The sequence below is a fragment of the Helicoverpa zea genome, chromosome 20 (assembly GCF_022581195.2).
Source record: "Helicoverpa zea isolate HzStark_Cry1AcR chromosome 20, ilHelZeax1.1, whole genome shotgun sequence".
Lineage (NCBI taxonomy): Eukaryota > Metazoa > Arthropoda > Insecta > Lepidoptera > Noctuidae > Helicoverpa > Helicoverpa zea.
The window spans coordinates 8,001,799-8,023,921 of record NC_061471.1 but is presented as its reverse complement, the minus strand read 5'-3'; the positions used below and the strand labels follow the sequence as shown (position 1 = coordinate 8,023,921).

The 22,123-nt window shown below is 33.1% G+C and overlaps 2 protein-coding genes across 2 annotated transcripts in view; both read right to left on the bottom strand.

Moving 5' to 3' along the window:
- Positions 1-111: 111 nt before the first annotated feature.
- LOC124640122 (protein UXT homolog) lies at positions 112-1,276 on the bottom strand. Its single transcript, XM_047177779.1, has one exon. It carries the CDS (start codon positions 1,060-1,062, stop codon positions 616-618), a length of 447 nt encoding a protein of 148 aa, XP_047033735.1. The 5' UTR covers positions 1,063-1,276; the 3' UTR covers positions 112-615.
- Positions 1,277-2,944: 1,668 nt separating this feature from the next.
- Positions 2,945-22,123, bottom strand: part of LOC124640006 — a 96,128-nt gene continuing 76,949 nt past the window's right edge. The window contains exon 3 of the mRNA XM_047177566.1: positions 2,945-7,844. Within this exon, the coding sequence (XP_047033522.1) occupies positions 7,663-7,844 (182 nt within the window). The 3' untranslated portion in view covers positions 2,945-7,662. The remainder of the gene's footprint in view (positions 7,845-22,123) is intronic.

Here is a 22,123-nt window from a genome sequence, read left to right as displayed (position 1 = left end):
AATGAGATCAATATCATCAAATGAGATCAATATCATCAAATAGGAGTTAATCTCTTACACTTGCACATTAAAATTTTTAATTAAACAGGGACAGAAATGAAACACTATTACTTTTTATGACATTATAAAAAACTAATAATTTTATTTACAAGAAGTTAAGTTTACTTTAATTTTATTTATTTGGGGCCATAGTTTTCCTTAACAAAACAACATTGGTTATAATCATAATCATAATATTTTAATGTAAACAGGCAGAGCATTACTTCAATGTTCTCTGTTCTCTCTAAAAGAATTTGATAGATCGAGAATTCACATTTCTTTGAAACAAATTGTTTTGGTCCATGATGATGAAAATTTACATTTTGATAAGCCTTATAGGATAAATTTACATACTTATATAATAATACATAGTGTGATAGATACTGGAATTTCATACAAAAACATTATATTCGTAAAAAAGTTTACAAAAGTTCAGCTAGTTCGACTTCATAGCGGAATATCCCTAAACTTATTATTACTAACTTATTATTTCAGTACATCGAAATATTACAGAAATACAGATATCAATATGCTCTGGCACATTAAATAAAAATTAAACTATTTACAGTCCAACAATCAACTGCTTTTAATTGCTTTATCCTGTAGCTCCCCGATACCAAACAACATCAACTTTATATGGGCTTTCGTCTCCGCAGCCTTTGTCTGCAATTCCTTAGCTTTACTCTCAAAAGCCTTTATTCTCACATCTAAATACTTATTAGCTTCCTCTACCGTAAACTCTAAATGATGATTAAGCCCAATATTCATCAACATTTTTGATGTGTCAACTACAGCCGCCTCCATGAAAAAGTTACAGCCAAGATTCACTTGAGTTTTAAAGCCGTTTGGATGTATTTCCTTATCTGTGATGACCTTTAGTGTATGTTTCTGTTGAATTAAGTCGGCAATTTCAGCGTTTATTTGTTGAAGTCGCAATTCTAGATTTCGCAGGTCCTCTTTAAGTACGTCGTTGATGAAATTCTCGTATTTAAGGATTGTTTCTTCTATATTTGGGTTAGACATCGTGAGATATTATGATTTATAAGGTCTTTATTGATATCACAACTTCGTAGTATTCACATACTTAACCTCAAATTATGTTTTTTCATTCAAGAGTAAATACCACTGCAATAATATGTCTTGCACTATTGTTATGTAAACTGTAGAAGAGTTAATTACTTTTCTAGTTATTTATACTTATTTACCCGGTAAATTCACGTTAGCAAAAAGTTTTGACAGCGATAACAATCGGATCGGATAGAAGTGGATAGAAGTGTGTATTTATAAGGCACGTTACAGGACTGTGTCCTACTTCAATTGTTTTTTTCTACTTTTAGAGTTTAAAATTCCTGAATTTTGAGGCATTTAATAATTAGTTTATCTTGAAAAGATACAAAAATTAATAATGCATAGCATACTAACTATGTTTCGTTTTAAGTTAGAAGTAGGGACACGAAAAAAGTATCGATGCTTTGTGGTATCGAGTACATTCCAGTTCGATACCGATACTTTTGTACTCGATACTTTGCAGTCGATACTTTTACTCAATAAGTACTTTTTCCCAGGTATCGTATCGAACGAAGAATTTAATTTAACAGCGCTTTCTAGCTCACTCGTTGAAATGTTTTAAGACACTCTGTCTTAAAAAAAGAAACGACATTTGATTTCTGGAGCCACCATAAGAAGTTGGCACACACTAAAAAACAGAATAATAAAGCAAGTTCTTCATCACAGCCTGAAATGAAGGATGAATTAAGCTACTACTTATCGGCACAGGTTTCGCCACTTTCAGTAGATCCCTTAAAACAATGGGAAGATATGAAAGTAGTTTTCTCAAAATTATATTAATTGGCACGAGAATGAATATATATCAATCACTGCGACGTCAGTACCTTCAGAACGATGATTTTCTAAAGCAGGAAGTACCATCACAAAAATTCGAAACCGCTTATCTCCAAAAAGGCTCAACAAACTTCTATTTTTAAGTGACTCTACGGAGGAGGAATGGGAACTTTAATCTACTACGCGGGTGAAAGTGGGACACTGCTAGTTTTTAGTATACTTCAACTTAATATTGTTTCCTTTTGCTACATTTTCGATTTGTTTCATTCATTCTATTTTCCATGTTCCCATTATTTACTAACTGATATTGACCTAGCACATTTTGATCTAAAAAGTACTCGATACCTTGAAGTATCGATACTTTTATTTCGATACTTTAATGAGTACGATACTTTGTTATCGATTCTACTCATGAGTACGGTATCGATACTTTTGCTTCGATACCGTGTCCCTAGTTAGAAGGTTAAAAATGTTACAAGCTATCCTTATAAATCCTTATTTCATGTCATAAAGTAACGCCATCTACAAGAAATCGGTTGAATCATTTACATAGCCATCTAGTGAAAACTTATCAAACCATTCATAATGCGTCATCTGTTTGTGAGTGTGACTCAAGATATTTATCGGTAATCCACAAGATGTCGCTATAATTCCCGTCTGAACTGAAAATTGCGGGATAAATAAAATCTGTATTGGTCGTGATGCTCGTTGTAATAATATTTATTATATATTACGTACTCAAAAACTACTGGACCGATTTTAAATATTCTTTCACCAAAAGAAAGCTATATTAACTGCGAGTAATATAGGCTATATATATTTTATCCCGGTGCGGGCAGTAGCTCCCACGGGACGCGGGTGAAACCGCGGGAAAACGGCAAGTAAGAATTAAAATAGTAGGAATAAAAAAATGAATATCCCTTAGTAAATAGGACATTCTAATATGATTTCTGTAGATCAGTTACTGTTAGGCAGTCACTTTTTAATAAATTTTGAGCTATTTGAAAATAGTTGCGGAGGAAGACAGAGGATAATAGGAAAAAAATAAATCAAACAAAATACGTAACGATTATGGAAATCGTTTATTTGACAAGAAATAGTTTAAATATCACTTTTCACATTAGAAAACCAGCTAAATTGCAGAAATATTTTATATTTCAGAATGTATTGATATTTACTTTAAATAAGATGACACAATACAGGGTGTTCTTAGTCAGAAATGCTCACTGAGGATAAAAAAATATTGGATAGTATCAATTTATATATTAAAATACTTTATTTTTTTGCGATGTCGATCGGATATCTGAATTCGTATTTACTCATTCACTTCTACATACTTTATCTTAATGATAAATAAAACATACCAATGAATAAACTAAACTGCTCATTCACTTTTGACTCTTAGCATTTTTACCACTCAATCAGCATTTTCAGACCAAGACACAAAAGTTTTAATACAATAAAGACGCTTCCAGACAATATGACAACGACTTAATAAATAAAAAATAATTATTGTACAAAACTGGGAATTTCAATCAAGTTCACAAGTGCAGTCTTTGTAACACATAATTCTGTTAGTTATAAAATTTATTACGGATGATGAATATTATTGATAAAAAACTATTCCTGCCACTTCGACAATAGCAAAAATACTTTCTGATCAGTATTTTAGAGTTTAGAGTATCCATTTTTATGCAGAACAGAAAAGTCCTAAGTGTCTAAATGTACTGTAATGCTTAAATTAACATTAACTTAATTAATATTCAACTAATATTAATACAAATATCTAACAATCCTCTTGTAGGCTTTTATTGGTTTTAGAAACGTATTTTTGTAAGTGGTTATTTGTTTAATTTAGAAACTGCAAATGTGAACGAGGTTTACATAGTACAACCAGTTATTTGAGAAAATTAGTTCAAAATTCAACAGTCAAATATACGACTTAACCTGGGCTGTTTATTGACACTTAAAATTACCGCGAGCTCGTCGCGCGTCTGACGTAGTTCGTCTGAGCATACCTTAACCTTCTCAAACAACTGGCTGCTCAATAAAACATAGAATATGAATCAAACATTTCCGCAATAGATGTCGCCATTACCGATACGACCCTTAACCACCTTTTCCTTACTTCAATGTCCTTAAACCTAGCTTAATTATTTAAATCATTAATTTAATTTTTGTTAGCTACTCTAGTGTGATGGACTGTCGCTTATTATAAATGTGCAGTTACTGACTTCTTACTACAATACAAAGGAGAAAAGATATTTATCGTTATTTTAGGAAGATTGTGACATAAGCACCAGATATTACGGACGATTGGGACTTTAGGTACTTACGCTCTTTTAACAATTATCCTCATCAACGAAAGAAGCTAGACTTTAAGAACTTTGGCTTTTTTAAATATGTTTGCGTAAAGTTAGAAAATCTACGTTTTTAAATTTGTCACTACTTAAAATCTTAGTGGACTCGCGAATTGGACAAAAGTTACAAAGATATTTTATTTTTCTTAGGTTACAATTTATTTGATTATCACAAAAATTGTGATGCCTCGATTCGATGGGCGGAAGTTTAACATTTAAACGTTTAAATCTAAACGTTACAACAATTATCATAAATAAGTAATGTCAATGTTAAATCTAGGCTTAATAATTACAAGATCTTAAAATTTACTAGGATCCATTCACAATTTACAACTACAATTAGAATAGGGTACAATTATTTCAGTTCTTACTGTGCTATTAACAAAAAAACTTCACATTTTTACTATTTATACGATTATTCAGAGAATTTATAACAGTTTAGGTAACCACTCCGCGATCGGAGATATTAAGTAGTAGGTACCTATTAACAACTAAATAATATTCCGACAATATAATATATTTACAAAATATTTACACAATGACGTAAGTGCGACGCAGTTAGCTATATTGAATATTCAAGTTCTATATTACATTATATATTTCTTGAAAGCAATCATTTAGGGTAGGTATTACCTATAGTAATGTCCGAAAAAATCATTGACTGTGTGACGGTTGGATTTTAAAGGACGATATAATATGGTACGGTTTAATTTATATTTATTGGACGTATTACTTTTATGAAAACTAAAATGATATTTATGTATGAATAAAATAACGGTTAAGAGCTCATAAACTCTCATACTAAAAAGCAAAGTAAAAAAATATTCGAAGTATTAATTTAATCTGTTCTGAACTTGACTAGCCACCATTTAATATCAAAATATAAAATACAACATCATGTATAAATCTTTTTTAATTAAATGATAATTCGCTACAGAATCCAACTTACAACGTAAACGCAGGTTAGTAGTGTATGGCCAAAAAAACTTTATTTTAATTCTAACAGCAAACTTTTGGTCAACTACACAAAATGTTTATAAAAAATCGAATAGGTAGGTACGTAAAAAAATATCATTAAAAATATCAATGGATGTCTTTGAGATCATAACCAATTCAAAATTTAGTAAATATCACATTTTGACCGAACTTATGCGAATACATTTGTTTTAAATAGGATGGAATGAATAAAGTTAACATTAGAACATATCATAACAGATTTTTAAACCACTGTCAGATAAAATACAAAAGAGTATCGTCCTGTATATGAAATGTCAAAATATGTGTGACGTACAGATTTTTTAAAATAAAATATTTATCGATAGTTTTGCTGGCGTAAAGTACCAACACTAGTTATGTCCTATTAAATTACAAATCTATCAATAAATATTTTTTAATTCGGATAAAACATACTGTACAATAGATGCCACCAAAAAGCTCATAGGCCTTTTTTTATATTTTCCAAAGGGCAAAAAGTGTCCTTATACAGAAGTGTGCGCAATGATCACAAAAAAATAAAATACGTAGATTAGTTTTCAGTTTTTGTTATCATGTATGTATCAACGGAAGTAATATCGAATAACTATGGACTGACCGTTTTTTGGTGCAGTTGACAATTGTGACATTCAGTACCTTGACAGTTGTGGCATTTTATGTAATGTCATTTTCCCTCGAAAATTGACAGATGTCAACTGCACAAAGAATTCGGTGCCACTGGGTTATCTCAATGTACGATGAAGCGACAAACACTGCGATTTGTAGATACAAATTCAAACGGGTAGCGTAAGAATCTTCAACTGTTTTTTAAACGGTGGATTGAATTTTGACATTAGCTCCATGTTATGTCAAATTTCAACCTTTAATTGCAAAAGAACGGATAGATTACAGAAATCCACTGTACCTAAATGATGAAGCCACATTGATGATGATTGAGACGCAAATTCAATCTGAGATTGTATGAATTTCTAATTGTCTTTTAAAAAGGTCAAATTTCTTCAATGTTACGGCGTATATACTGTACTTTATATATCTTATATTCTGTAACTTGTAAGAGCTAGGGGCGGCGCTTGAAGCCCCGCCCGGCGCCTGCGTACTTTCATAGTTGTATGTTATATCTGTATCTAGCACATTAATATGGTTACGACTTTACGTCTAAGCCCATTTTATAGCTAAACAACTAGAACCGAGTATGAAGCTAGTCCAGTATTATCCGATAGTAATTTAGTGACATCTTATTTATATGTATTTTTACAGACTTTGAAAGACCTTTTTCCGCATTAGGTTTTCAATATTACACTGACAGAACAAATCTCATTTAAAAATGGAATCTTAGACAAGTAATGGATAAAGGACCAAAAAGTTCCGTTACGTTTTTTTAAGACGCGTATAAAAGAACCAATGTTTTGATGATGTCGTAAAAAGCTGCTGAGCATATAAAATGATGTTGCAGTGCCCATGGTCAGTTTTGCATAATAAATAGCCTTGGTTTAAAAACGATAATGCATCTCATCCGTTCGTATATCGGTAAAAACGTCGAAATAATGGCTTATATTAATTAAAATAATCTTATTTGGACATGACAAATCGATGACACGCCTTTAGCATGAATAAAGGAGCAACAACCATACATTTTTGCGTCGTTGTTTTTGCGTCACCTCTCAAAGTCATTTAGCTTTAAATTGACGCCTTTAAACTAAAAAAGAAACAACTGAACATGTGTTAAAAATGAATATTGCAATTACATATTTTGCCTGCAACATTGATATCGTTTTGTTTTTTCAACCCCAGGTTGATACGCCATCATTCACTATAATTTGTGTCTACAAATTGCGGCGCCATAAAATAGACAATTGCTGAATGATTAACTTTCAATACAGTCGTATTATCAAGACTATCTGATTTCAACGTATCAAAGGACCAGGTGATTGAAATGTTAGCGTTCAGATACAAAGTAAAGCGCACATGTTAATGATAGGACAGACAGACATACAGTTGATAACATCGTATGATTCTTTATTACAAGGTGTAGTAAAAAAATAAACATGTCTATGGATTGTGAATGTCAACGCACCGATATGTGAATGTAACCTCCTTACTCTATAATTTACAGGGCATAGACAATTTTATTTTTTTAACTGTCATTGATGAACTGCGTTTTGGGTGACGAAAGAGGTCGTGATGCCATCTCAAGTTGTTGGAGGTTTTCAAGATGTCCAAGTTCGGAGTTTCGACATTGATACAGGCGCATGGTAGGTCCACGTCTTTCTTTCGAAATAAAACGTTTCACTTACAAAATAAATGGTTACCATATATAGTGTTTGACAGTTCCATTGACGAAGAAAATCACTGGTGAACTCAGAAACAGTCATTACTCGAGACACATCCTTATCCAGGGCAAATCACATGTCAGTGCGCAAAAATAGTCTTACAACAACATAACATAAGGTACATTTTCGTGTGGGTGTAACTTAACAGATCTAGCACTAGGTGTCCTGGAAATACACACAGAGTCCCCACAATGACGCGAGCTTACGAGGAGCTGGCGCCGTCGCCCGCCGCTGACGTCGACGTGGAAGTCGAAGCGGGGGCCGGGGGCTCTTGCGCCGCCTGGAAACAAAAACAAATTATTATTGGTTATATCTTCTTTCTAAGTAACGGGCCTGCTGGAAGAAATTTCTTTTGAGATAAGCTGTGCCCTTGTACAATTTTTTCTATTATATATTCTTGTTTGTGTTTTTATGTGTACACTAGCTTTCCGCCCGCGGCTTCGCCCGCGTGGAATTCGGTTATATTGGACACACAGCGCCATCTACAATCCATCCATCAAGCAAACAATATTTTTGTTTTCCCTCGGGAATATCTATTTTTTTCGGGATAAAAAGTACCCTATTATTTAATCCGGACTTCTAACTTTACGTCTGCAAAATTTCAAAGCAATCGGTTCAGTAGTTACGGCGTGAAAGCGGAACAAACAAACAAACAAACAAACAAACTCACTTTCCCATTTATAATATTAGTAAGGATAAACTGTTAAATAAATAAATAAATAAATATTAGGATTGTTCACAATGAAGGATGAAGGAGTTTTGGGTACTTGCGCGTTCAACTGCTAGTCCACAAGTAACCCAAATCTACCAAATCCAACACTTTTGATCTGACCACGGAGGAAGGAAAGTTTTGTTCTCTGTGAGGAAAAGTCGTTTATGTTAGAATTTTAGAATCACATGGTTTATGATAGAAACTTAAATAAATCTAAACTTAAATATACTTTGGAAAACTTTGAAGAACCATATATCCAGCGATTATAAAATTAATCAGTATTAATTTACTAGAAACCTTTGCAAGTAGAAAGGAAACATACAGTAAAATAATAACTATGGTCGTAAAATATCAATTAATTCTCGAACTCGCGGTAAAACTGTTGCCTTGTAATAAGATTTATGATTTAATTAGCAAATTATAATAATCGCGCGAAAACTAGCAATTTTACTGTGTTTATCGCTTAACTTTGGCATTTAATTTTTAATCAATTGATCTTGGATGAGATAAAATAAAAATGCTTGGACGGCGTATTTCAGACTTTATGTCTTCTGACTAGGGATGAATATCAAATATTCGATACAAAATAAAATAAGTACTAGTCAGGACTGGTAATTTATCTTCTTACTGACAAATTGAAGGGCTATCTTTTATTTGATACCATGATCATCTGCCTAGCCTTTTTGAGGGACTACTTCTGATCTCTCGTCTGACGTCTAACCCACCTATTACCCGAGCCCGATACCTCTCGGTAAGACTGGTTGTCATCCTAGCATCTGATTATCCGTAACGACTACCAAAGTTATAAATTACTTCTCAGCATCAACAGCACGAGTTTAGTGTCTACCATATTATTATTTAATGACATTAAATGACAGTAATCAAGGGTTAAATACCAATTATAAAACTGACTCCTTGCGTATCTGCAATCAACACGTATTCGTGACAAAATTAACGATTTATTTCAAAGCGTTACATAGGACGTAGTTAATTAGTAAATCATTTAAGGGTAATTTAACATTTGCATAAAGTTTGCAATATTGGCTACGACGTATAAGGCAAGGATACATTCATCCTCCGAGCCTTTTCCCAATCATGTTGGGGTCGGCTTCCAGTCTAACCGGATTCAGCTGTGTACCAGTGCTTTACAAGAAGCGACTGCCTATCTGACCTCCTCAACCCAGTAACCCGGGCAACCCGATACCCCTTGGTTAGACTGGTGTCAGACTTTCTGGCTTCTGACTACCCGTAACGACTGCCAAGGATGTTCACTGACAGCCGGGACCTACAGTTTAACGTGCCATCCGAAACACAGTCAATGGTGTCTAAGATATACTAAGAAAGTACATACAAACTTAGAAAAGTTGCATTGGTACTTGCCTGACCTGGGATCGAACCCGTGCCCTCGTACTTGAGGTTGGTCCTTTACCCACTAAGCCACCACGACTAGGCAAGGATACATATGACGGGAATTTTAAATCGACGACAGCTCTATGCTTGTAGTTTATTTTTGTATCTTCATTGAAAACTAGCTTTTATCAAAAAAAAGATTTGCAAAGTAAATGGCACAATTAAGCCTGGGCCCACACATTCAGTTTCCGGATTCGGTTTCCTGATCAAGAATTCAGATTCGGAAACAGATACTCTTTTTTCGCACAAAATGTTCACAAGAGCTCATACGTTCTTACTTTTTCCGAACGTAAAAAAACCTGACATTCGTTTCGGAATTCTTCGTGCGTTCAAATAGTCAGAGTGCGCTAGTGTCAAGTGCCCGATTCTAAATTCCTGATCTGGAAACCGAATGTGTGCGTCCAGGCACCTTAAGTTTAAAAAATTCAAACTTGAAAAAAGAACAAACAATGACGCTGACATTCGAAATGTAATTGACGCCATAATGGCTGTACCACACATAGTGCAACATGTCAAATCCGCGGAGCGTAAAGGCGGTGATTATTTATAAATACTCTTTGAGACGGGTGCTTATAGTCTGCGCTGCCGTTTAAAATAACACTTGAAAATAAATGAAGAGTCTAATTAGACAAACAAGGCTGTATAAAATCGCTGGAAGACTATTTTGCTGTGTTTTGAGTTTTTTGTATTTTTTTTTTTTTATATTTAAAACAGAAGTATTTCCATTCCCACCCATCATTATGAACTTAAGCCTAGAATAATAATATATATTTTTATAAAATATTGTAAACATAATTATGCTCGCGGTGCGAAAAATGTTGTATACAGTATTTTTGACAAAAAGAAAATAATCAAGTCATATGTTTTACTCGCACTTATCTATAAGATCGGATCTCCGACCTGACTTTATGGTCAGTAGCTATCCTTTTCACGCACACATTCATAAATGCACGCACACAAACACAGGACATGTTTCCTCAGTTGCATGGAACTAAACATACTGGGCTCGCTATAGATTGGCCTAATTTCCATTATTTATTTATTATTAGCAATTATGTTAATATTAAACAAGTAATTATTATTAATAACCTAATATGTTACCAGTGATATAATGTGAATAAATCTAGCAAGAATATTATTTACTGATATGTTGTACATTGCAATTATATTAATTTTGAAGCAATATTATTGAATAAAAGATGTTTAAAATAAATTTTATTATATGACATTATAATGATGATTAAAAATTTATTTTATGTGCTGCAATTTAAAAAGTACCTATGCATCTATGGTTAACACACTATTTTTTTTTTATATATATTGGCCAAGCTCATCCAAGCTTATTATTCCAAAATTCTAAATTCAAATATAAATCAACGTCAAAATCGATATGTGTCATTAGGGCATCGTCCCACGCGCGTACAACCGACCGGCTCGCACAGTTGTTCGTATAAAAAAGCAATAAAACAATTACGACTGTTGCAACAATGTTGCAAACCAGTCCCAGCACTGGGCCGCACTCGGGACAACACTATAATTGCAAATAACAACGTTAAAATATCGTAAAATAACCTATTCCTGCGTATTTTACTACTGGTATAGGAAAAGCTAATTAGGTTTTTTTTTTATATATTTGTGACTTTTTAGGAATTTTGATGAGTTGAAATAATTGACTGGGTAACTGGATTGATGAGATCACATAGGCAGTCGCTCCGTGTAAAACACTGGTACTCCGCTGCATCCGATTAGACCAGTCTAGCCTAGGCTTCCAGAAGCCTAGGCTGAAAAAGCTTGGTAGAAAACAAAGCGTAAAAGCAAAATTATTTTCAAAAATCTTAAGTAGGTACCTATTTAAAAATTTGTAGCTACTGGTCAGACTTGTTTGACAACAATCTGGACTGATGGGAAGTGCTGATGCGATCCAAAGGTTCACGTTTACTACAAAAATTACGTATTCGTTCGTGACTCGAAATCTTCCAGGGTATCGGGTATCTATTGGGAAGTGAACTTTCGCGGGGAAAATACTTATGGACTGCTTAATACGTTTGAAATAGAATCTTCGATAATATTAAAGACTTCTAGCGTGTATTTGAAATAAAACATAATCTGATAATTAAAAATTCTAATTGGTAAAAAAAAAACTAAAAGAAATATTAATTTTACTCACACATAGTCAGGTTGATATTTAAAATGAGTGAAATATAAATAGTGAAATTAAGATAGGCGAGCCCACAGAAAATAAATAGTTTATCTACAAAGCATTATAGCAACAAATAATTTAGCTATTTAAATACCAATCGCTTTCAAAGTGTCAACGCAAACACTGAATTTGATATTCTAAGCTTTTCAGAATTGCTATCAGAAATGGCGACTAAAACGAACTGGCTTGCCTCGTGGACATTTGTCAATTTCTCCGTAAGCAATAAAATGAAAATACAAATTTATTTTCAGTGTGTTCCATAGAATCAATAAGGGAACATGTGTCGTACTCCCACTTTAAGTTTTCAGTTCCAAGAAGTTGTTCCTTCTATCACACCGAGAGGAAAACTTATAAATAAATAGCTTATAGATCGCACAGTTGTCAAAAAATAAATATCGCGACACTTACGCAAGGTCGGCGTGTACTAGCGACGTATTAGCGTGTATATGGTGCTAACACCTGATAAATTACATATACTTTACGAACATAAATAAATACATACCTATGTATGTACTTATAATAACACCCAGACTACAGCCAACATGCATCCTCATCACACAAATGTTGACAGAACGCGAAACGTGAATTTTCACGTGTAATTTTCAAAGTAAACAATCGTTTTAAGAAAAACGCCTTCGGTGATTTAGAAAAAGGCCTTAAAATACACCTATTTCATAAATTAAATTCTAGTAATACATTCTAGTTAATACTAGAACATAAATAGATTCTATAAAATATGTCCTTCGATAACACTGGTCAACAGCATTTTTGGTGCAAAGGTGAAATATATTATTTCTTATAGATTATTTGATACGTAATCGAAGTCCAGAATTAATAAACGTTTTTAGTTCACAATTCGTCTCTGAATTTTAACTGTTAATCCCGTAGAGGTCTTGAACTTTTTCTATATTAAACAGTTAATGGAAGACTATGAAAAATATGTCCATCTTATATTAATTAACTTTATGCTTAGTTAGAAGAAAACATGTATTTTGAGAAATTGAAATATTGTGCCTAATTAATACAGTGCCATTATGTGTAACATCTGCTCGTGTTCTTGATCAATTTTTTCGAAAATAAATTAATTTTGTGCATTGCGATAACGGTGAATGTGAAAAGTTATAAATATTCGCAATAAAATGATGCAGAATAAATGAATTAAAATTAACAAAATTTTCTTTATAAGCATCCTATTTTTTTAACATAACGTAGCCACTAGCCGCAGCTCATAATATTGCAAACTTTTAATTTGTATTTTATAAAAATAAAATAATATTAAGCCACATGTTTCCTGTGTTATGTAAATTATGTACTACACTTCTTTTTAATTGATATTTTTTTAACCTAATAAGTAGGTAACCTTAATTATTCACTCTAATAATTCAGCCTATAATACCATTTTGGCATCTGCAAATCGGGCCCTGTACTTTCCATATTTGGGAACGTCAAAAACACTCAAAATCTTCAACACGCTCTTCCAGACCGACTCACGCGCCGATTCACAATAAAAACTGACAACATACCCGCGTGACGTAATTCCATCGAACATTATTAAGAAAACGCCATTTAATTAATGTTTTTGAGAAACCTTTTTCATTGTTTTAATCTTGATTTTTAATTAAGACTTTTATATAAAAAAATTAAGGGTAGTTATGAGTGACAAAAAGTATGGTGTGTTGGTATGTGTTGGATGATACAAATTACCTACTGCTTGTGATAAGGATGATTGTCCGACTTCCAGAAAGCAATCAGCCTAACAAAACAACCCTGGTAACGCGAAAGTAAAATAATTTTGTAACCGAGATAACAAGCGTTCTTGTTTTATTTTTTGTATATGTATTCGTATCTAAACGTTACAATACTTAATGTAGTAAAATTAATTAAGTTTAGATCAAAAAAATACAAATTTCAAAGCACCTCACCGTAAACATTTTCATAATATTGTGACATTAAGTCTAAGCTCAATTAAGTTAATTAGAATGCTTCCTATGTGCTAAAACAACAATATAAAACTGTAAAATACGGAAGGTCTTGCAGAAACTTCAATCGATTCCACGCTTCATTTTCTAATCGATACATTGGATAATAGCGAATAATGATATGTCACGTCACTCAAGCTGTCATTGTCAATTATTCTTGCTTGCAAGTCATGACGCGGCGATGCTTAGTAACCTGTAGAAAATTAAAAAAACAACTGCACCGTTTTAAACCGACTTCCGAAAAAGGCTTTAGATTTTCTGTTCATGTATTACTAACTATATAGTTAATCTGTGGTACTACGCCATCTATCTTGAATTGATTTTCAATTAAGATCCCTACGGCTAAACCAAGATTATCCTTGTTACCTACTTAATATTATAAATGCGAATGTAAATGCCGTCTGTCTCGCTGTCACTTCAAAACTACTGATCCAATTTAATTGGGTACAAAGAAGCCTGAGAAAGGACATACACTACTTTTTATCTTGGAGCAGGAAGTAATTAGTACCCTTTACGCGGGTGGGTGGGACTGCACTCTCCAAGACACATGCCCAGCACGGTGAGTATGCGCAAATCCCCCCATCTAAGGTGTGACCTTTGTCCAGCAGTGGACGTTTTAGGCTGTGACGACATCGTAGACGGGTGGAACCGCAGGGAACAGCTAGTATAAGAAGTATTACAAAGGCACATAACCCTGCATTAGTTATTATTTACGACTGTCTTCCTGAACACAGACGTAAGTGCTCAAGTTTTAACGCCAACACTTTTTATGACCTCAGAACTCCATTATTGGTATTCAATGGAACACATTATGAAGGTATTGGGTACTTTTACATTCATTTTCATGGGTTTTCTTTATGATTTTTGGCTGCAAACGTGTTGGGTAGACGACTGTGGAAAGGAGTCTGGTTAGAATGTTTTAATGACTCTCGTTATTTGCGCAAACAGATTTAAAAAAATCTGTTTGTAAGAAGCTAGTAGGTATGTTTAATGTCTTTAGTAAGAAGGAACTATGGCTCATAACTCCCACATCGTTAAAGACGCGTTTGTTTGTGATTGAAATGAAACAAAACAATAATATGTAGTCGGATTAGCCTAAATACAATTTTCTCAAAGTACCTTTTTCTCAAAGGAGCAAACCACTATGCATTATAATCATACAGATATAATGAATGATGATCATGCGCAAAATATAAAGTAAAAAGTGAAAATTTTCGTTAACCACACAAATGAATACACGAACACTAAACTCGAGTAGTTCACAAGATCCCATTGTTTTACAATGTTCATAATAATTTTACAATAACACACCTACATGAGACGCGTTGTTTCCACCATTTTCTCGGATTGTCCTACAAATATTAGACGTTGTTCAAATAACCGAGGTGATCATGTTTAATAATATTAGTCGATGTAGAACCGAGATTTACATTAAACGGCTCGAATGTTTGACTGGGACTCTAAACAAGCTTGAGAATAACTCAGTGTTTATAACTTAACTGATCTTCGTACTAAATGATTGAGTTTCGCGTAATAATGTAAGTGAGATCGCGGGTTAATATGTAAGCATAACTGTTGATGTAATATTGGATAAAATGTATGGCAATTCTTCTATTCTTTCATTAGATAGCAACTAACTGTTCATTATGTAAGCATACATTTAATATGGATGTGCATACATTTGCCCTTTATATAATTTTATAGGTTCATTCCATAGGCTTTAATTATGCAACTCTTTGTTTTTTTTTTTTTTGTATCTGCCTTTTCGTGCTGCGATGTGCGCTAGTGTTGCCATATTTTGTTTTCATCATCGAAACACAAACAGCGTATGAACACAGATAAAATATAATAAAAGGTTGTCAGTACGTTTCATTTTGAAAAGAAAGAAGAGTTATATAATAATTATGCGGTGAAAACATTAAAAATATCCGAAAATAACTTTAATTACAATTCGCTTACATTTTATTAGTTAAAACCAACAATCTTATCATGCTATCGAAATAACAGAAACGAGGTATAAATAAGTAACGCATTAAATAAAAACTAATTTAAAAACACAAAAGAGGGAGCCGACAGCCAAAAACCCATCAAAGTAACATTCTGAGAAACTTAAAACATTGAATGTCATTTGGAAATGAATTTTACGATTTGAAATGACCTAAATTATAATTTTGGAGGCATTTAACGACTGACCAGTGTGTATTTATAATCTAAAATTATAACATTTCGAGAGAACTGATTTTTTCATTGTATTGGCAGTCTGTGGCCAGAGAAATGAAAAGGTTTGAAGTTTTACGAACCAATTTTGGTTCATTTTTGCCGACGAGAAATAGGTGTAAAACTCGGAATTTTGGACCTAAAATAAAAAAAGTTTTCGTTAGATCCCATGCTCTTCAAACATTAAAGAAATGAGGTATTTCGTCAAGTAAGCTTAAGGCTCTTTAATTTGTATGAAGCTACACTTTTGAGAACCATGGGTTGGCATAAGTCAAGAGCAACGCCACATTTTTTTAAAATGCTTATTTGAGATCCTCGTTTAGACGGGAATAAAATGATAACTTTAATTGCAACCTGAGGACCATCCATAATTAGAATTACACATGTGTTTGATACACACAAAAGAGGTTGAACACAATTATCTACCATCCACCCAACAATTATTCATTTAAACGTGTCCTCTACAGTAAGCCTTAATTACTGACACGCAGTCCACTACCCATTTCTCTAGTATGTCATCTTTTACCCATTCCATTAAAAAGTGCATTATTTAATTTAATTAAAATCAACTTTTCCAATGATAAAACTTCAACGTCGTAACTAAGTTGAACTTAAAACCAAGGAGTGCCAATCACAACACTAAGGATCGTAAAACCGAGATATAAACCACTTAAAATTAATAGGCGTCGTGTATAAATAACAAGTTCACTAAAGAGGATTACCAGATTCAGATGAAATTTAATTTAGTAAGATTATAAACGGCATAGTTTAATCATGGTAACGCTGGGCATCGCAAAGTTATACGAAGACCTATAAAACGAGCCATAAACGCTGCATCCACTTACTTTTATTGCCAGCTACCAGTGTTGCCAGGAATAGGTTTAGCAGAAGTGCTGGCAATTTTTCGGAACGCATCTGGTTTCTAGAAAAGTTTACTGTTGCTTGTAATTTCGTTTTGAGTTACTTTAATTCTAAATTAGATTATTGTTGAACACCATCTTCAGCGACTAAAAAATAATCGTGCATTTTAAGATGTGTGTTTAAAATATTATCTACTGGCATTTTAGAACATAAATTACAGAAGTATTAATAAATATTTAAAACATAGATATTTAAAAAAACACAAAGGAAAACGAACCAAATATTTTCATTTACTTGGCAACACCGAGGGGCTACCAGCATTTCTCCGAAATGGCGGGCTATTATAACTCAATATGCAGAAACATTAATGTTACGGCTTATTGCCGGACGAATCCAAATAATATCGCTATGTTTACAATAACTATAACTCCTACAAACTTTGATAATGCTAACAATTTTGTTAAGTAGCTAAACTGTATTACATTTTGTATCCAAGAAAATCTCAGTCCATTATTATTATTACACAAAAATATTATATATAGAAGATTTTACTAAAATATCAAGGAGCTGCTCTATCTATGGTAATATGCTCCATCTATGGTACGTTTATTATCTGTCGTCTAGGCTATGCGCGGTGCTAGAGATTGTCTATTGCCAGCTATTTGGCAGGCTGGCAATATAGAGGCATGAGAATAAATATGGCAATAAAGACATATACCATGTATATATACCATGTATGATAGTGCCATGAAGCGAATAATAAACAGATGTACACTACAGCCGGTTTCTCTTAAGAATTGGTTAATGAAACACCGACAAAGGTGCTCAAGACAGGCCAACAGTGGACAAATTGCTAAGGCGGTTACTAATTGAATGCTATACATTATTATTGAAAACCCATTTATGACTGATGTACACACATTATTTTGTTCGAAACATTACAAATAGTCTTAAAACTTTACAAAAAAATCTCACGGCGAGACTAATTTACCCCTTTTTTTTTAACGACGTCAAAAATCATCAAATGACCCCTCCCGCTGTGGGTTAGCAGCGGTGAGGGAGTGTCAGACTCTTACTGACTAAAAACCGTCGTGTTCCGTCATAGGCCTTTTATGTACCAGGGCCGCGGTATCTCTTTCGAACAACCCGCAGACCAATTTACCCCTCACACATTAAATTCTGTGACTAGCCTATTTTACGCCCTATATTCAACAGAAACACAACTACATCTTCATCCAGGATATCCCTCGTTAACCGAAGGATATACGCTAGTTAAGATCAAGTGAAAAGTCAAAAGATTTACCGACATTTGCATCACACGATACGCATTCAGTTCCGCGCGCCTAATTCCATAATTTACGACGATCGGCGGACAGTTCTAAATTAATATCTAACCGAGTTTTACGACCTAATGTCTAGTTTGAACTAATAAATTGTTTTAACTAGTTGTTGCAAGCTCTTAATGATGAGGTGACAATAGTTAATTTGAGAAATGCACATTAGAAGTGCAAAAAGAAAAAAACAACACTCATATAAAAACATCACTGTAACCGATTGCTGTCAGAAACGCTTTTTTCTCTAACTTTCAATAAAACTACCTATGTATTTTACTTACCAATATAACAAGCAGTTAATTGAAAAAAAATGTACATAATTCACCAGTTAATTAGTAACTAGAAATAAATACCGTAATCCATAAATACTGTTTTTTTTATTATACATTTTGTGATTTATTGAAATTAGTTCTCTTTTGGTGCGGAACGATGAAACCTAAGATTTGGATCCCAGTGGTCTCGCTTCGTGGTTCCAAGATCTTAATCTAATTGTACTTTCTTCCTAGCTCATAACTTGATTAGGAAAACAATATTTTCCGACTCGTTTCTGTACCTCAAATATACATATATATAATTGTAAATCAACTCACCTGCAACATAAATAAAATGCAGAGGAAAGATAAATTAGTTTAAAAGTAATTAGTCGCGATAATACTGTACTAATTAATTAGTAAAATAATTTATGTTTGTATTTAAGCAAGTTTACAACACATAGGAATGTTAAATGGACATTAGTATCTTGATAGCTTTCATTCTTTAACGTTAATGATAAAAGAACTCAACTCAATTTACAGCAAAGAACTGAAAACTTTGAACTATTGCAATTAACCATTTCCTTTTTTTTTTGTTACAATAAACTTTTTCTATTATCATACTGAATCCGTCCAGACGTTTATGAGATTGAGTAGTAAACATACAAATCACAAACTTTCAAATTGATTAAGTGCATATAAACGGCTCCATATTTTTATTTGGTTGCAATAAAGTTGCTGGCAACATTGTCAGCCATGATAGCAATATTTTTATTATTGCTCTGCTTTATAACTTGGTGTTTAAAATAGCTGCATTAGGTTCACAAAACCCTAAATTGCCTTTATAACTGACTGGTGCCATACTTAAGCAATGTATCTTTTTTTTCTTTTTTGTATTTTTTTTTTGTTTTTACATGTCAGTCGTTGACATAAATAGCTTATAAATTAAACATGTTCTACATAATATTGTTTAATAAAAATAACAATTTATTTTAATTATTTTTGGTCTTATTTGTATCAAAGTTAGATGCATCTAAGCATTGTCACCCTACCAAATCGTTAACCTAATTTTATTTTATGCATTTCTGTCAGTGCGGTGCCAACCAGTGTTACCAGCGTTTATAAATAAAGACATTGTAATCCCGACGGCTGATTGAGTATACTGGACAACTAGTAACACAGTCTGTCACACAATACAATACATTACCACGATATTATGACCTTTATTCCCTAAGATTTAAGGACCATAACCGCGTAGTATTTTGTTTATTACGTACGAATATTATGGCACCGTAAAATCGTTTGACGCGGCTTACCAAAAAGTTTATTGAAATAATAAAATTTTGTAATGAAGGATTTTATTTTTTATGCTGTTTGTGGAGTTTTTCTTTGTTAAGCTCAAGTGGTACAAATAATAATGTCAAGTAATTGGGCTTTATTTTAATAACTACAATTGTTGTATTTCAGGAACCCTTATTTTAATAACATAACTTAAAGAAAATAAAACAAAAAATATTACACTGTTCACTGCTTTAGTGACATATCAAATCATATTTGGCAATATAATTCATTATACTTTTAAATAAATACACCTGAATCTTAAATAGGAGAAAAGTATTAAATAATAATCCAATACGAAAGGGAAGTAATTTCAGTCACAATCTCTATTTTCGCAAATTTTACATCCGAACTATAAAAAAGTTTGGTCACAAATCTGCGAAAGAAAACATAAAAATATTTGTCTATGCGCATGAGTTACGAGTTTGCAGACACCAAATGTCTGAAATCTATTTTATTGGCTGTAAACTGCACATTTTCTATATGAGTTACTTGCATTTTTACAAATTAATTTATCATACTTAAGATTGCAACAACGTTTGCGTCACTTCAGAATATCGGAACCCTTGTTTTCCTTGGTTTCTCTTTCAAGCTTTTCACTACCTGTAACGACTGCCAAAGATGTTCAAATGACTGCAAGTACTCGTCAATTAATTAGAAGACACATTAAGAGGTGTTCCCAACATTCTATCTATCTGTGAATTTGCTTACCAATGATAGGAATTTTACATTATTTCTATGAGGCTAATGTCGAATTCCTATCGCCTAAGAACTGACGTAAGTGCCTTCCGTAATACTCACCCATCCTCGGACCGACCGCGGCGAGCTTATCATCAATCGATCCCTGAGACTGTAACTTAGCCACGAGTTCTTCAATTAATACTAAATTGTCATTCCAGTAAAACTATTAAATATCCTATAATTAACACGGATTGAATTCAAAAACCCTCCCACTGAATTTAACCTAACAATTACATTTGGCAGTCTGCCAACAGATTGTATTTAATGCAACTCTATTTTTGCTTGTTACTAAGTAGTTTCAATGATCTGTTTTATTAGGAGTATATCATTGAAATAAATATTTAATTCTATTTCTTATTAAAAAAACTATTGAAAAAATATGAAAGTTTCGCTCACATTTTCCAAATCACCCCTTTAACTTACGTTTGTGACTATAATCTTTAACATTATTAAAATCATCAAAATGAGAGTAAGTATAGCGACTTCCAGTCAAATCAGACGCAGCTGAGTAACAGTGTTTTACATGAAGTGCCTATCTGACTATTACCTGGGCAATACGATTACCCTTAGATACTAAGACTTACAGACTTTCTGGCTTTTGATACCCGTCACTACTGCCAAAGATATACAAATTAAACTAAGAGCTAACCATAAAATTGATTAGTCTACACGTTAACGGTAGCTTTACAAATAAATACTTTTAAGTGCCGTTTTTAAAGGCAACAGTTCTAGTACTTTCTGTACACTTTTAGAGAGCGCAGTTAAGTGCCTAGCCGGGACATATGACCAGCAAACTATGTACTAACTTCTTTTAGTAGCGATTCCTAGTTTATTGGGCTATATAGAGAAACTGTTTGCACTGTTGACCTTTTTTAAAGAGCACTTATGTAGCCAGATGGTCTAGGAATTAGTTGGACGAGAATAGAACTTGTAAAAGAATGATTTTAGTAATATTGGGGTGTTAGGATAAGTCAGAGGTTGGATGCTATTTAGAGGACTACTATGACAACCCTACTGATAGTATTAACGCGAATGTTTGGTACACAAATAGTTTGAATGGATAAATAATAAGTATCTAAGTATGGTTAAAATCTGTCACACACATTGGAATTTTCGGAATACCTGGTAAACTTAGGCTACTTTTATTCGTGTGCGAGAAGCATATAATTTTTTTTTTTGGATTCGGTTGAAATCACGGGGTGTAGCTAGTCTTACTTATAACAGTTATAATTATTGCACGTATTACAAAATATCTATTCAGAAACTGATAATTATATAAATAGTTATAGTGTTTATGTGGACTAATGCTTTAGTTTAATTTATACCAGGGCCGTGTTAGTAAAGTTTATTGGGTAATGAATGTAAATAATGCACGCGGTGACAAGTTTTGTTGCAAGGCAGTTTATTATTGGTTGTTCAGGCCAGATTTAGGCGAAGAAGCTAGTGCGAGAGATGAGGAATCGCAAATCGTGAAGTTCTATTTAAAGTTACGGTGCATTTTTTGGATAAATTCGTA

What these genes read in the sequence shown, in the direction of transcription:
- LOC124640122 (XM_047177779.1), bottom strand. Translation starts at nt 1,062, where the DNA reads ATGTCTAACCCAAATATAGAAGAAACAATCCTTAAATACGAGAATTTC.